Source organism: Tetrao urogallus, assembly GCF_951394365.1.
Source record: "Tetrao urogallus genome assembly, chromosome: 22".
In the NCBI taxonomy this organism is placed as follows: domain Eukaryota; kingdom Metazoa; phylum Chordata; class Aves; order Galliformes; family Phasianidae; genus Tetrao; species Tetrao urogallus.
This window is the reverse complement of record NC_136835.1, coordinates 5,182,678-5,198,698: the sequence shown is the minus strand read 5'-3', so window position 1 is coordinate 5,198,698 and position 16,021 is coordinate 5,182,678. Positions and strand designations below refer to the sequence as shown.

The 16,021-nt window shown below is 46.5% G+C and overlaps 1 protein-coding gene across 12 annotated transcripts in view; it reads right to left on the bottom strand.

Annotated features, from left to right (window-relative positions):
* Positions 1-16,021, bottom strand: part of APLP2 (amyloid beta precursor like protein 2) — a gene marked incomplete at both ends in the record, with an annotated part of 37,894 nt that overhangs the window by 13,975 nt on the left and 7,898 nt on the right. For 6 of the 12 annotated variants that reach the window (XM_079545783.1, XM_079545789.1, XM_079545790.1 and 3 more), the window contains 5 exons: positions 147-364; positions 872-1,047; positions 2,541-2,653; positions 5,445-5,574; positions 6,747-6,920. In XM_079545783.1, the coding sequence (XP_079401909.1) occupies positions 147-364; positions 872-1,047; positions 2,541-2,653; positions 5,445-5,574; positions 6,747-6,920 (811 nt within the window). Of the gene's footprint in view, positions 1-146; positions 365-871; positions 1,048-2,540; positions 2,654-5,444; positions 5,575-6,746; positions 6,921-16,021 lie in introns of those variants that run through there. The other 6 variants (XM_079545794.1, XM_079545784.1, XM_079545785.1 and 3 more) reach the window with 3 other exon arrangements.

Here is a 16,021-nt window from a genome sequence, read left to right as displayed (position 1 = left end):
ATCATCAGCTTCCCTCTGTTTGCTAACTTATCTGGCAAATAAAACTTCCAAGTGGCATTTACTGACTTGATCAAAAATCCATCACCAACTGACAGCCAACACGAGTACAAGGAAGGAAGAGGCCTGGAGGCCAGAACATGACTTACATTTCATGTCGCTGCTCACTTCTTTTTCAGAAACAGCCTTGTCACTGGTGGGCTCTGTAGTGGTCTCCTCATTGTAATCATCTACTTTGTAGCTATCATAATAGTAATCACGATCTTCCACCACATCCTCTTCTTCCTCCCCTTCGTCTTCCTCATCCTCATCTTCCTCCACAGCTGTTCCTGTGAAGTCTTCTACGCCTGCCTCTGTAGGGAACTCACTGAAGGGATAAAGCGAAGTCAGGGAGTTAAGGTAGAGCCAGCTCCTTTGCAGCCAGCCTTTGGCATAACAGAATAATGACTCCCTTTTCATCTGTTTTAGGACAACCAAAGATGATAAAATAAGTGTATTGATGGCCGATCAGCCCCAGCACAGGGACTCAACATTACAGGCAGAGCTACTTCGTGCCTCCAGCTCAGTGAGGGGCTCCGAATATTTATTTAAGTTTCTTTTCAGTAAGATCAAACCTGCAATATCTGTGGGGAAATACCTATTGCAGCCATCAGTCTTTCTGACTGAGAATGGAAAGAAGGGGCTGTTCAACTGCTGTAAAAGGAGTACTGAAAAGTCACTCGTCCTCCTGCAAGGCGTGTTAATGCTCAGGACTCTCCTTTGGGAAATTCAGAAGCACAGAAATTCTCCTCTCAAACCCCACAGCCTGTGTGAAACAGGTAACAGCAGCTTCACAGACAGGGCTGCTAACCTGCGTGAGCACTAAGAACCTCACCTTTTGTAAGTGTCATAGTCTTCATCCTCATCTTCATCCTCTTCCTCTTTGGACAGAGCCTCATCCACAATTTTTGTCTGGGGACAACATACGTACTCTGTTCCATGGAACTGGTCTACTCCACAGGGCAGCAGCATGCCATAACTGTGCAGGATCATCCCTTCTGTCAGACAGGCCTGAAAGAGGAGCCCACATGTGGCAGATGAGGATCACACCCTTGCTTTGGATAACGTTTGCCTAGCAGAGGTCCCAGTGATGGGAGGACCAATAATCTAAACAATAACAATGTACGACCTGAACGTTTGAACACTGCAAGCAAACGCATTTGAAACCTGTAGCATAAGCAAAAATCCCCAGAAAAGTCTCTGATCCAGAGCCATGCAGCACCTCCTGGTGTTAATGAACAACCCCCAGCCCCTCCCCTATCAACCACCCATTTGTCAGAGCCCTGCTAAGCTCTGCAGAAATAATCAGCTGCCAACTCAAGGGAGAGAGCACTTGGAAGAAAGGGAATTGCTGTTTGCTTTCCTGGGTTGGCCATTTCATTAAACTTTATCTATTAAACTTCACATGAGTAAGTGAGTAATTGCTCAACTGTGCTTTGTGTCAAGATTATTTTAACGTGCCGTAGATGAAAATCAATTGGATAATTCAAGAAAAAGCCCAATTCAAACTGTGCTTAGACATTATGTCTATACACTTCTCTTGAACTACGGAAATGTATTGTTTTGTGGCACTGCAGTCAAAAATGCAGTAAGAAAGGCTTTATTATGCAGATCAGAACTCTCTTCTGTTTTGCTTTGTAACAGCACGGATATGAAATGAGCCAAATATTTCTGGAGAACAAATCTGTTGAAAGCAAGTGATCTTTATATTTTCTGTACATAAAGTTTGTCCTCAATTAAAAAGCAATTCCTCTAGCACAGCTTCATTAAGACAGGTTTTTCTCCCAGGAAATTAAAGAAATAGAAGCTTAATTGGTACATCCTTAACCTCTTATTTACTAACACTGTCACAGTTAAATATTGTGTTACCCTTTCCACAAAATTTAAAACATGTATACTTAACTGTGATTTTTGTTTTAATTACTCTCAGCTGAAATGGGTGCACAGAGAATTTGTAATATTTTTGCTAGGCAGATTTAAAAAAAACTCCAACCAACGTACATAACAAACCACCCAAAGCCCCCCTGGTCTAGATTTGTTCTGAGAAGATAATCCATCTCTTATGTAAAAGCTCACTAATCAGTCACAACATAACTCGCGTTGCACTCCAAACCAAATCCCCAGCAGCAGCACCAACGTTAGTGGAAAATGTGCATGGAAAACCCCAAGCATCCTCTGACACTGCGACCATCCTCACCACGGGAGGAAGGACAAGGCACCGGTTCGTGTGATGCAGCCCGGGGATATGACTTCAATTCCCAGCTCCATCCCAGCCTATGATCTTGCGAAGCTGCTTAGGGCAGTCTTGCATAACTCAACCAGCTACTGAGCTTTTTGGTGTCACTTGAGCACTTTTAAGCATTTTTTTCATCACTCTGCCTCGGGCCGCAGCCTGCAACATGGGAATGAGGGACCCCAGAGATGAACACCTTTACACTCCATCTCTACAGCCATCCAAGTGCACGCACCCAGGGTAAACACTCTTGCCAAAGCATCTCAGTTACCTCTTTTGCTGCCGTGTGCCAGTGCTGATGGCTTTCACACACATCCATCCGCTCCTTGTGGAAGAACCTGCACTTCTCCGGGACCAGCAGCACGTCGCTCACAAACTCACCCACTAAAGAACAAGAGACGGCCACAAGGAGGTGAACAAGGGCCCATCCATCCCATCACAAACATCCTACAGGGGACACCTGATGCTGCCTTTGTCTCCAAAGCCCGCTCTAAGTGCCTTTAAAGTCAGGGCAGGCACATTTGTGGCACAGCTATCTGTGCTAAGGCAGGGAAAAACCACAGCCTTGGGGTTCCCAAGAGAAGAACAGGAGAACGGGCTGATGGCTGAGCGCTGCACAAACCCTAAGGCTGAACTGAAGGCAACACACTGGCAATAAATTGCTGGAGCAATTTCATGCAAAGCTTCGAGAACATTGCATCTGCACACGGAAGCTTTCAAAGCACTTCATCATCAATCTCTGAATGAGCTGTATCATACCAAGGTCAGTTCAAGCTGCCTGCTGTTGTAATATCCTGAACATTTTTACGTGCCACAAGTGTTATCTATGTTTTCAGTATCTGGGTATCTGATTAAGTCTTGTTTATTTTGTTCTTCAGGTTTCCAGATGGCTCAGCTCAGGATCAGCTGTGGCACATTCCCCAGCTCGGACAGCCCTACCCAAAACAGAGGATAGCAAAATAAATCCGAAAAAACAGAGTAAAACCAGACTCAGCAAACACACTGCATTCCAGCATTTAGATAACCACGGCCTCACCAGTGCAATCAAGCTTTGGCACAGCTACAAGACCAGACTTTGCTTTTGAGAAGAAAGGGGACAAAGGTATCAGTTTGCCCTGCAGATTTTGCATCAGTTGAATTTAACTGTTCAACTTAAATATCCACCACAACTCAGTTTAGCACCAACACGTCGCATCAGTATCAGACTCAGTCCAAACTCCTAATAAACATCAGCACTGCAGAGCAAAATATTACGTTTTCTCAGAGCTGAGATTTTTCTTTGCAGATTTAAAATCCAACTCTGGTAATTTCTAAATAAGAGAACGCCTAGATACCCTCAAAAGGGTAAGAAAAGTTCATCAGTCCAAAGGCTGCAAAGCAGCACGCTCACACACCTGATGGGCAGCTTCCTCCTTTCAAACTGACTCAACTGTAAAGTCAAGAGGCTGTGGTTTTGGGGGCAGAAGACTCAAACTGATCAGAAATAACAAGCAGTAATAAACAGCTGCCACAGAGCCTGTTTCTAATATAGGAATGAAAGACATGGAAAGTTCTCTCATCCCAGGCTGTAAATGGAAAACCACTATGCATGGCACATTCATGGGACTCCTACTTCACTGATGACCGCTATTAATTAAAAAAAAATCCTCCTTTTAGAATGAGAGCAGCCAGCAGAGGTGTTCCCATGGCACCTGGCAGCTCAGCCAGCAGTTTGCCTTTTCACACCTCACCAGTTCAGCCCCACTTCCACCATCCTATTGTTACCTCTGTTTTACAGCTGGGTGCTGGTGCTAGGGGCCCTGCTCTCCCCTCTTCATCTTTGAAATACAAAAGAGCTTTCTTTCATTGGCAGGGGAGAGGCAGGAGAGGTTAAACACAGTAGGACAGCAAGATCCTATCTCAAGACTGTCAGCTCCTCAGTGCAGCAAGGGAAACACCAGCAGCAACAGGAGGAAAACGTGCTGTTGGACTACAGTAAAAACGCCCCGCATACCCCAGAGGTGCTCATCATCCATTTACAACAAGCGGTTTGCAAACTGATAAAGACCACAAAAATGTATTTTATGACTCGTAACTCAGATGCAAAAACCAAAGAGCTGACAGGCTGAGCCTCACAAGCCCACAGCACTGCAGCAGATGACACGTGTGACAGCCTTTAACAGACAGCTTCACACTTCTCCAATTTTAGGGTTGTGCCACACAATCAGGTTAATTTCCAGCTGAGGAACACGCTTGGGAGAGGATTATTTTTAAAACAGATGATTCCTTATGAACCCAGAGACCTTGATTTCGTCCTTATTCCCACCAGCAGTACTCTGAACAGTCAGGTTTGGTTGCTTCTCCAACTGAGTTTCTACACCTACAAAGAGATGCGTCTCTTTATGGGGATGTAACCACACCAAATTCAGTTTTTACTAATGCTCTGCAGAAGGTTTTGCGTACAGGAGAACAGTACCTACACAGACCTCTGGAATTTCCTCGTGTTTTCTCATACCAACCCACATGCTAACCTGACATACATGCAGTTAATTAAGAAAACCAGCGCAGCAGTGTCGGTCACAGCCTACAGGTCAAAAGCTGCATGGTAAACAAGTGCTGCCTGATTGCAGTGGGTGGATGGACTCTGAAAAGTACAGTGAAATCCGTGACAGTTTATCTGATACCTTTCACAGTTCAAAACTGGGGATGAAGGATATAGCTGCAAGAAGCAGGGCCCTTTTGAATCAGCTAAGTTTAAACATAGGCAGTGAAACAGAATAGAGATCTCTTGCCAAGACTAAAGCAGGAAGCCTGAACAGGGAGAGTGTTTAAGTTTCCAAGGCAACAAAATATTAAAGCTCCACAAAAATAAGATCAGAGTATTAAATCCCAGTGTCTGAGATATTCAAATACAATAGCCTTCAGGTTTTTATGGCAGTTGCAGAGAGAACGGGGATTTCTTTTTCACGCCAGGCACCATTATTCCAGTGCAGCTGTTATCAAGCTGTTGATCTGCTGGAGAAAGGCAGAGTCCCATCTTGTGGAAATAAAACCATCTGAGTGGAAGTTGGATGTGGAAATGGCAACCTGATATGAGAGAAGCTTGATAAACGCAGATGTTCTCTCTCTAAGAAGCCAGGAGGCAATTCTTGACCCCCCTCCCACAAGAATGCAGGGAAGCACGTTGTGCACTTACCCAGGCACTTGTAGGGCACAACGATATGAGTGCGGTCCTTGCACTGCTTCTTCCCTCTCTTGCACCAGTTGTCAATACTGACAGGCTGATTGGCTTCCACGACATTTGTAATCTGAAGGTCTGGATACATCTGTTTAAAAAGAGCCACAGATAAATTCATTTCCAGAAAGGACAAGGAATGCACAAAATGGCTCTCAGCCAAAAGAAGCAAGGCCAATTCTCTGAGCGAGAGTAACTTCAAATTTGTACACGGATACACATTCTCTTCTGGATCAAGCTCCCAACAGCTGAAGACATAAAAAAGCCCCCAGCTTTTTATCATGCAGGGCATCAGCAAGAGAACGTGTCACCACTTCTTTACACGTGACAGGAGAAAGCCAGGTTAGTGGCAAGAGCTGGGCACAGAGCTGAGGCCTCTGGCTTTGCACAGAGGTGGAGGAGAAGTATTTTTATCCCCTTCCATTTTGGCTGGTGCAGTGACAGTGTGATACCCTCCGGAAGAGGGCAAGCAGCAATAGTAAGGACTAATAACATCTTCAGACTGCCTCATCATTTCCCAAGCTAATATGCACCTAACTACTCAGGTTTCCTTATGCCTGCTCCATTTATAACCTATTAACACTTCTGCTCAAGTTCTCAAGTGCAGACACTGATTTATATTTAGGTTTCCGCTACGTGAACCACATGCAGCCCCTGTTACATCAGCCTTGTAAAACAGTATTAAAAGTTTTCCAGTCCAGACATAGTGTGCTCTATCACTTTCCCATTAAAAAAACATTCCTGGTGGTACTTTACATGCCTGTCACCTCCACAGAGTAACTAAAGACACTCTTCAAGGCCAATATGCTGCAGTACCTGGAGCACACTGAAAGGAGATTAAGGCTTTACAGTAAAGTAGGAAGAACCTAAAAGTACAGCCAACATTTTGATGAAACTATTTGGCTAATATTCTGGCTGATATGCATTTGTCACTGATAGCAACACAACTACACTCCAGCTGAAATAGGTGTCAGGCTCCCAGCTGCTGGTCTAACTGGCCAAACCCTGAAAACAGTGATACCTCCCTGACCTGCAGACCGAGGGCCTTCTTGGGGCAGCGTGAGCTGATATCAACTAGAGCTAACTCCTAAATTCCACTGCAGTTCTGTGCTGATCTTCCATGGCAGCAACGCAGCAGGGCTGTTCAGAGAAGTGAGACAGTCAAACACAACCCTCCTGCAGGGTTAGCTTGCTACTGACTGGTTAAATTCAAATCCAATTCCTTTGCAGCAGAAAAGAGCCAGATCCCCCAGCAATCCTCACCTCCTGGCAGTACTGCAGAATCTCTTCCTTCGTTCCAAAGCAGCTCTTGGTCCCAGAAGTGTCAGGTTCCCATTTCCCGGTCTGGATATTCACATGCATATTTAGCTTCCCACAGAACATGGCAATTTGAGGCTCTGCCACCGCAAACCCTGTCCCAGCATTGGCTGCCAGTGCCTGTGAAGAGAAAGAAAAACAAAGTAAGTTGATTGCTTTACCTGACAGAAAGCAGAACAACTCAAAGCACGAGAAAGGCTCCAGCAAAGAGCTCTCACTTCCATCAGCAAAGTCTTGCAATTACATTTTGTAGCCATATTCCTTGAAGCTGATGGTCTCCACTCCAGGTTTTCACCAGCAATGCATTTGTTTTTCCAAACTCTCTTTTTATTTTTGCAACAACAGCTTCTTGAAACCAAAGGGTAATTCACACTTGAAGGTTGTGCCCACAAAAGCTAAAACAGATGTCTGAAGAACTTAAAGAGCCGCTCTCCATCCCCAGTATTTGGGGATAAATAATTAATCTCATTAACACCCGGCAGAAACTCCTTTCTGCAACTCTCAGTGTTGCTTCTGCTAATAAATTAATTGCTTCCCACTTCAGGATGGCTCAGAGATTCAAGCCGGGTGCTTGCCCAGAGATCTACAGACATCTGGGATATAGACACCTAGCTTGCCCAGCCCTCCAGGTAAGGATGGCTTCTGCTGATGCAGCTCCCCAGCCCTGCTCTCCCTCGCCCCACGCACTCCCAGGCTGCTGCCCTGCCAGGTTCTGCTGCCGTGCATCAGCAGACAAAAGCCTGACAACACAAAGGCACATCCGGGTCGAACTGCAGAGCGAGCACTGGAAACAAGGCCAGCTTCCCTTCCTGAAATCCTGCTGGCTGAACAAAAGAAAAACGAGATTAAACTAAACTGTAGAGCTGGGGTTTTTCGGAAGGGTTGGGAGTCGGCTGTCCTCTCCCTGCCGTCACTAAAAACCAACCCTAAGAACAACAACAAAGCAACCCACCCGAAGAACTCCCAAACCAAAAGCTCTTCGAAGTGGTTTGGGGGGAGTGAAATCCATTTCAATTGCTTCAGATAAACCAGATGAGAAACAGCAAGACAGCTCCAGAGCAGCGCTGCCCCAAGGCTCTGTTTTTCTGGCAGGCTGCACTGCCCCAGGCCACCAATCCTGCCTTCCTGTTTAACCTTTCAAGCACTCAAAAATGCATATGTCTCTGCAGGCACTGCTCATTCCCTACTGCCTGCAGATCCCCACCAACCTCAATCGACACACATACATTCACAGCAAGGCAGAAATGATCAAGAGAGGAATTCAGTGGTCAGCCCCAAGTGCAGCTCCTGCTTTCTAGATACTAGGGGAAAAAAATGACTCCCTTCTAACCCCAGTGTTCTCCTGGCCCCAAATCATGGCTGGGCCTCAGGGCTAAGACTGACCCGAGATACCCAGGCACAGTGCCAGGCTTTTTGAGGGGAAAAATACCCCTCAAATTTTAAGAACTATTCAACAGCACCTTTGAGAGAAGCATTCACATACAAGAAGTTTTATTTGCTCTGAAACCCTTTCACCCAGCAGACATCCATGAGAGCAAATCTGAGCAGAGATCACAAAGGAAAGAAGTACGGAACTGTGTATATCAGATACCAGCACCCACATCCCATAACAAAACACCTCCAACTTCCAACCACTGCTCAATTCTCTGTGCCAAACCTCACAGCCCAATGGCTGGCAGCCCTTTGCTGACACGTCGACAATGCAGAGCACCAGTTCTGCCCAGAAGATCAGAGTTAAAGCAACTGTTTTGCTATAAACAGCAAACTTGACATCTCAGAAGTCAAAAGCCCAGAAGTTACAACACACAGCAGGAACACACTGGAATCCCTTGCAAAAGAGAGGAGCAGTTTGTTGGCTTGCTTCTTGAGAGGCTTGGGAAGGCATGCTGCACATCTCCACCACTCACTGTCCTTGGGGGGGAAGTTACAGTGCAAAACCTTCACTTGTTCTCTGGTCTGTCAGCCTCCTGGAGCACACAGCCACCACAACAGAGGGGTGCAGAGCAAGAGAACAACACAAATGTTGTGCAAGAGCTGACCAACACCACACAGCAAAGCCTTGGCTCCTGCACTGCCTTCCTCACTGCCCCTCTGTGCCAAGAGGAAAAGGGAAGTGCAGAACGGTCCTTTACAAGCCCAAAAACACACGCAAACTTTCCAAGAGGGCCTTTAAATCCCTCTAAAAACAAACACCTTGTGGGTGTTTGCAACAATCAGATACATTAGAGGAAGCAATCCACAACAAAACTTTGTTTTGTTACATTATGACTACATTCAAGATTTGAGCTCAACTCTGAAAAGAGCGAAAAGAAATGCATCACAAACACACACAGCACTGGCCCTGGTAAGAACAAGGCATGTTTTGAACAGTTTGGACATTGCTAACACAGCCCATGCTTATGAAACTTGCTTTGAAGAAATGTACTCGCAAGTATGCAGCAAAATAAGGTCAGTGAGTAAGCAGGAGAGGTGCAGCTCCCATCCAGGGGCAGAAACATCCACAGGTAATCCATTCACAGCTGCCTTCGGGAGCAAAACTCCTGCTCAAACACATACCAACCTCCTGAAGTCACCCACTGTTTACATTCTGCTGTTAGCTGCTGTTTAGTCCTGCTCTCTCTCTCCTGCCTGACACCTCACACTGTGGCAAAGGTACCATTCCTCCTCCAGGATTGCTCCAACAGTTTGCACATCAGTGGGTGCCGTTGCCGTGGCTACAGGAACATGCTAAACCCCAATTCGCAGCTGAACAAACGAGACTAATTACTTGCTTGATTTCATCACTTTCAATCAAATGGAAAAAGTCTGCTCTGGAATCGCGCAGTTGGGTGAGTTAATGAACTGTGATGTGCAGGAGCTGAATCTTTAACCCCAAGATAAGATCTGTGAGTAATGAGCTCCCATTTTTCACCAACCACATCGCTTACTTAACTCGGCATTTTGATCTCATCATACCTGTAAGGACAGAACGCAGCACAAGGAATCCCAGCGGAGGCCACAGCTTTAACTTCACCACTCAAATGACGAACCTCACCTACATGGGGTAAAGTCCAAGGTTCCACTGCCCCACATTGGTATCAGTGTACCAAAAAGAACTGCTCGGGCTGAGCAGGCCCTGACTGCCTCTGAGCACAGCCCGCATCTCTGCTGCCTCCAGGCACACGTGGGGATTTCTCCTTCCATAGGACAGGCTGGTCTCTGGCAAAATTAAAAGAAAAGCTCAGGAATTGATGCACAGCCACAAACTGCAGCACTGGGGCCTGGTGAGTACTGCAGGAGAGCACACGGAGCAGAGCCAAGCTGGCCCAGGTCTCCGTGCTCTGCTCAGCATTCGACCTCACACCCAAGGCATTCTAAACAGAATACTTAAGATTCCCTGTATCTGGATTAATAACTCCTGAACGCGAGCAGAGCTTTCCATTTGTGCTTCCAACGGTGCTCCGAGTTTGTTTTCCTTACCCTCTTCCTCCTGTTTTTATTCAGCAGATAGGTGGCTTGAACCCAGCAAGGCTGATGAACGTCTGACACAGCAGGCAGTAAATCTACAGACCAGCAGCTCATCCTAGCTCTACTGCTTTATTTATTTATTTCAATTGCTGATAATTACAATAATGCACATGGGCAGGACTCCAGGACAGGAAGAATTATTGTCTGCAGGCAGATCTGGTGTGAGCTGATAATACCAGCCTGTGTTTGCCGTTGAATTTAGGAGGCAGAAATCTCAATCAAGCAGCCTACAGCTTCCTGTAAGTTGCTGAAGGGGAGGCATCTCATCTGCTCCTCCTTTATCAACTTTGGTGGTGCAGCAGCCAAAAACTGGGAAGCGATGCAGGAGCTGCACTGCTGGCTCAGTGCAGTTTATATTTAGTTCCGCCCCATGCGTGGCCAAAGTGCAGCCTTGAACGCTCAGAAATTCAGTGACTACATCCCATGTCCTTTCAGATGTGCTGACAGCAGCCAGAGCGCTACAAACACCAACACGAAGCCAAAGCCCAGGGCATTATTGCTCCTGCACTCTGATCTGCCCTTCTCCAGAGAAAAGGGGCTTCCCACTACCTGTGGCTCACAGGCAGCCTCTCTGCCCTTGGAATGTGCACTAATTACACAGCAGATTATCTCCCAGCTCCTCCTCTAGTCTATCGTGCTCCACAAACCAAGCCTGCATGAGTCACCGGGCAGATAATCTGCCCATCAGACATCTGCACTGGGAGCCATGCGATGCAGACAGGGAGAGCAGCACTGCTGCACGGCTAGTTGTGGGGAGCAGACTCAGCAAAGCCACAATCCAAGGCTTCCCGAGCTGCTTGTGTAACATGCTTGCCTTCAGCATTCTCTTTTCTACCCCTAGAGAGGCAAAGTTCAGATCTACTCATTCAAAACGTTTCCTGAACAAATGTTACTTTGAGCAGCCCCACTGACTGCCCCAAGCTTTCCTGACTTGTGTGTAACAGCTGGGACCAGAGCAGCTTGCCCTGAGAGCAGCCCCAAAAGTCCAAGGTTGAGAGAAAAGACCAGCAGCACATCACCAGCAGTTCCATGCCACCATGCACAGACGGGTGCCAAGACTGCTGGCCATGCTGCCCTGCTTCAGGGGCTTCACAGCATTGGGGCTATTTAGTGCAGAGCCCTCCTAAGTCACATCACAGCACACACAGACCAAACCTGTTTACTGAGGGCCTAAACGAAGGCACAAAGTCAAGTGACCTGCCTAAGGTCACGCATCAGAGGCTCAGCCTGGACTAATCCTCAGCCCCCGACGCTCCAATCTGTGCCACCACGCTGCCCTGCACAGCAAGACTAATTACTGCTTTCCCACTTGAGTTATTCGGGCATCGGAACCATACAGAGTCAAGATGCCTTGCTATCTTGCCCGTAAGGGAAAACTGCAGTACAAGATAATGTTTTCACGTGCACTAAAAATCCAGTGAGGGAAAAGCCACTGGGAAACGCAGCACGTGGCTGAAAGCAGAACCGTGTATTTATGGCTGCCAGCAGCACAATGCAATGTGAGGAGCAGCATTCAGACATGCTATTTCCTAAGTAACTTTTCCACACAGTTCAATAATGAATCCTTTCCATCTCAAGGCACTTTATCTACATAATAGCTGGGGAATACAACCACTGCAGTAACCAGGATACAGAGATTCCGTAATACACAGGAAAGTACAGTTACAAAAACCTTTCACCACTTCCAAACAATTTGTTTGAAGCAAAAGCAACTAGCTCCTAGACCAAACCTCATCCCAAATCATGTGCATACTCTCGCTCCCTTGTCTTCCTAGTGGGCAGAAATGGAAGAAAGGAGACAGAGAAGAATTTATTATCACCAGGAAAAAGAACCTGAGCACTTAAAAGTGCTGATCCAAAGCGATTCAGCATTCCAGAGATATATTTAAAAGAATCAGTACAGATGTTGTGTTAGAGAGCTGTGAAGCTCACCACGAAAGGCTGTGGGGGGGTGGATGCTGCAGAAATGTGGTTTCTCAGCCTGACCACACGTCTCACCGCCCCGATGTCACGCGATAAGATAAAAAGGCTGCGCAGATTGTGGTCTGATCTGCACCACCACGATCCAAAAAGCAGGCAGGAAACAGAAGAGCGTATTTCAACCGAGCATCAAGAATGTGAAGTGGCAAGGAAAAATACCTGGAAAAAAACACGTGAGATAAAGGGAAAAATAAGTGGAAAGTCTGCAGTGCAGGCATGCTTTGCTTTCAGCCACTCCTGAGCTTGAGTTCAGCTCCCCTGAAGGCTGTTGCTCTGTATCACCACTTGGCTGTTTATGTGCATGGACTGCAATGGTTTGGAAGCATGATAGAATACCCTGAAGTCCTGCACTTGGGCAACACACAAACCTCCTGTAGCACACGGGCAGAGCTCCACAGGCGCTGCTCACACCACGCTGCAGCACTCCATGCTGGAACTCAGATCTTCTGGAAAACACCTGAGCTGGTAATTCTGACACACAAACAGCACAGACCAAACTTCTCCATGGGAAGGGGAAACCAGGAGGTTTTCACACGATTTTGGCATTCCAGACTGTGCTAATGACCATCCTCTGAAAACAGGAAAGCCTCTGCTCCAACACAACGTTGCTCCCATTCTGCCAAGCAGCTGCTGATCCAGGCTCCACAGAGTTCAGTTTGCAGTTAAGCTGCTTGTTAGGAAGAGATGGGTTGGGGGGGAGCAAAAAAAACCCAAAAAAGTGAAAGAATTAGCTCAGAAAAACCCATCTCCAGTTCCCACACAGAAACAGCCCTTCAGTTTTTGTGACTGCAGCTATTTTGGATCCCAGCAAACAGCAACCAAACCGAGGAGAAACTGCCAGCTTCCCTCCACCAATGCTGGCAACTGGACGTGCACAAACAAGTGGTTTTAAAGAAACCTATAAATAAATAAAGGCAAGTGCTGAACGACTGCAGGAAGGTGGCCTGGAGCAACACCCGAACCGCATGAGTCAGATGGGCAAAGTTTATTTGCTTCTTTCTAAGTTCATCACCCAACCGCCAAACATTCCTACGAAGCATCCCAGCACAAAAAGCAGGACTCAGCCTGATCTTACCACCTCCTTCCTTCTTTCAAGGGCTGGTACAGAAGGTGAACCCCTCCACCCCAAGGCTCACCCACTGAGATTCAGCATCTATCAGAAGAGAGGAGCAAGAGCAGAGCCTGAGGACCCCTCAAGTTTTGCCAGCAGTGGGGTCACACAAAGCCATGAAAGGACTTTGGAACACCTTAATGGATTCCCATCTTTTACTCTTTAAAAGCAATCTTGACTAATTCAGGAGCATTTTATTTCCAAGGCATTAATTTATCAGCTGGGGTTTAACAGTCACCATGTCATATCGTAGCTAAATCAGCATATGGAAACTCTAATGGATGTATTAAACAGCTCCTTTAAGAGGAGTGATAGGCCTCTACTTAGACTAACTGCTTAATGCTATTAGAAAATTAAGGAGTAATTTATAGCACAGACTAAAGCTGGACCGGATCCCCTTTATTGATTTTGCTGATCCAGAAAGTAAAACTAGTTCGACAGAAGCCAGCACAGAACATCAGGGACGTCAAGGCTGCAGTCCTGTGAGAGTTCAGCGATGCTGCACATTGCACAGGCCTGCCCAAATTGCCTGTGCTAAGTTTTACAGCTACAGGAGCTATGGAGGTCTATCAGTTTGCACAGCACTGCACAGAGACAGAACAGAAGAAAACAAAACACTGCTGTTAGCAACTTCCTCCTGGTTTCAGGGAGGAGCAACACGTGGTACACAGAAACCCCATTTCCTACAAGCTTCCTTAAGCATTTTCTGCCAATTCTGAAGGTAGGTGTTATAGAACAGTTCTTTCCTATTTCCAGCCAACTTGGTGTGAAATACATGAGCTGGGCAGCAGGCATGGCAATGTTCTGTGGCTGCACGTTCTGCTGCTCAGCCCCCAGACAGCTCTTAAGGAGCATGAATGACACTGCAGCAAGGACTTCGAAGCACAAAAGCATTACAACAAACCACAAGCTTTATTACCAACCTGGGAGCAAAACCTGCCCGTCCTGCAGCAGCAGGGGAATTCGCCCTTTGGAAAAGAACCAGCAGAACAGTTTTGGACAATCTAGTTACACCTTCAGGAACAAGAGGCAATATACACCTACCCAGCAGCACAGCATAAATGCTCAGCTGTCACAGGTCTTACTTTCTTTCGCTGTACAAAGCAGATACGGACTGCAGTGGAAATGCTGACTTCACACATAAACCCCACCACTACAGAGGGACGGGAGGGAAGATCGATGGCAGTATTGATGTAGCAGGCCATTCACCATTTTCCTAGCCATGGGCTGAGTAGCTCCAATAGTTTTCTCAAAGTCAAAGGCTGAGAACACTGCACAAAGTTCTCACGCCAGGGAGTGGCAGTTTGCTTTTCATTAGCTGACTCCAGACGCGGCCCAGCAAGATTTGTAATGCAGACACAAAGCTGCAGACAGCAGCCTCACCAAAACCTGGCACATCTCTGCAATGGATTAGTCCTATGGAACGTGTTCAGGTGCCTCACATCATAAGAAATCAGCACTTGAGGAGGAGCCATGCTGAAATTACAGCTTGGTGATGTAATAGCACCAGAGAGCCAGGAATGTCTCATTCTAATATCCTTATTTTGGATGGATATATAAAAAAAAAACTTTGAGGGCCTCAACGTGTTCCTAAGCAGCCTAAGGCTCAGCTGTCTTTGAGGCTGCCTCTCCATGCGCCTCCAGCTAACCCAGCAGTGCAGGATGAGTTTGGCAGGAGCTGGGGATGCCAGGGATACTCAGAAGGTTGTGAGAATCCTGCACTGAGCGCTTCTGGCTTTGACTGAAAATACACAATAGGTTAGGAGGAGGAAAGTGGGCAAGAAAAAAAATCTCACGTGTCAAGGCTGCAAAGCAACCATAAAACCTGGGCAGCAACGATGGATGGACTAACTAACCAGCTGCGTGATTCCATTGGAGGTCACCTGAACTTTGACAGTTCTACCTCCAAACAAAAGGGACAGGACTATTAGTCCAGAGTAGCAGGAATACAAAGAACAGTTCTCTTCACCGGGACCACTCTTCATCCCTGAGGGCAGTTCTCATCACTGCAGGACCAACCCACTACTAAGCAACCTCCCACCAAGTGCACAACTTCAAGTCTCAATCAGGAGGGCAGGGGTTTCATAGGGACCCCAACTACCCATCCACACATGCCAGAGAAAGAGAGAGCAAGAAGGTGTTCGTACAGACACCAACAGGCTGTGTTGCAGCACCAGGTTCATATTCCAGCTATTTGGAACCTGAAATTCAGATGAAGATGTCCCCATCCTGATGCATTCCACCAGACTGTACCACTCAGGGATGCTCAGAACATATCTTCCTTTATTTTGTGCTTCATATACTCCACGGTGTATTTGGCAGTTCCACTGCTAAAGAGCATCATCTTACATGTGATGTACATACATACACAGATGTTACACAGATGCTGCTCAGAGATGCATCTGAAGAGAGATTCTAAACCAGAGAAGTAATTCCAAAGTAAATATTACAAAACACACAATTCTCTGCTTTATAGATCTAGAGTATTCAGAGTTATCTGTTGTAAAGGGTCAAAATTGACCAGCCTCCTATTATAGCATGGGGAAATGAAGAGTCTGTATAACTGGCAACGCATCTCAAAGTTAACATCACAGCAATAGGTGCTGGAAGTGCAGCTACAGAC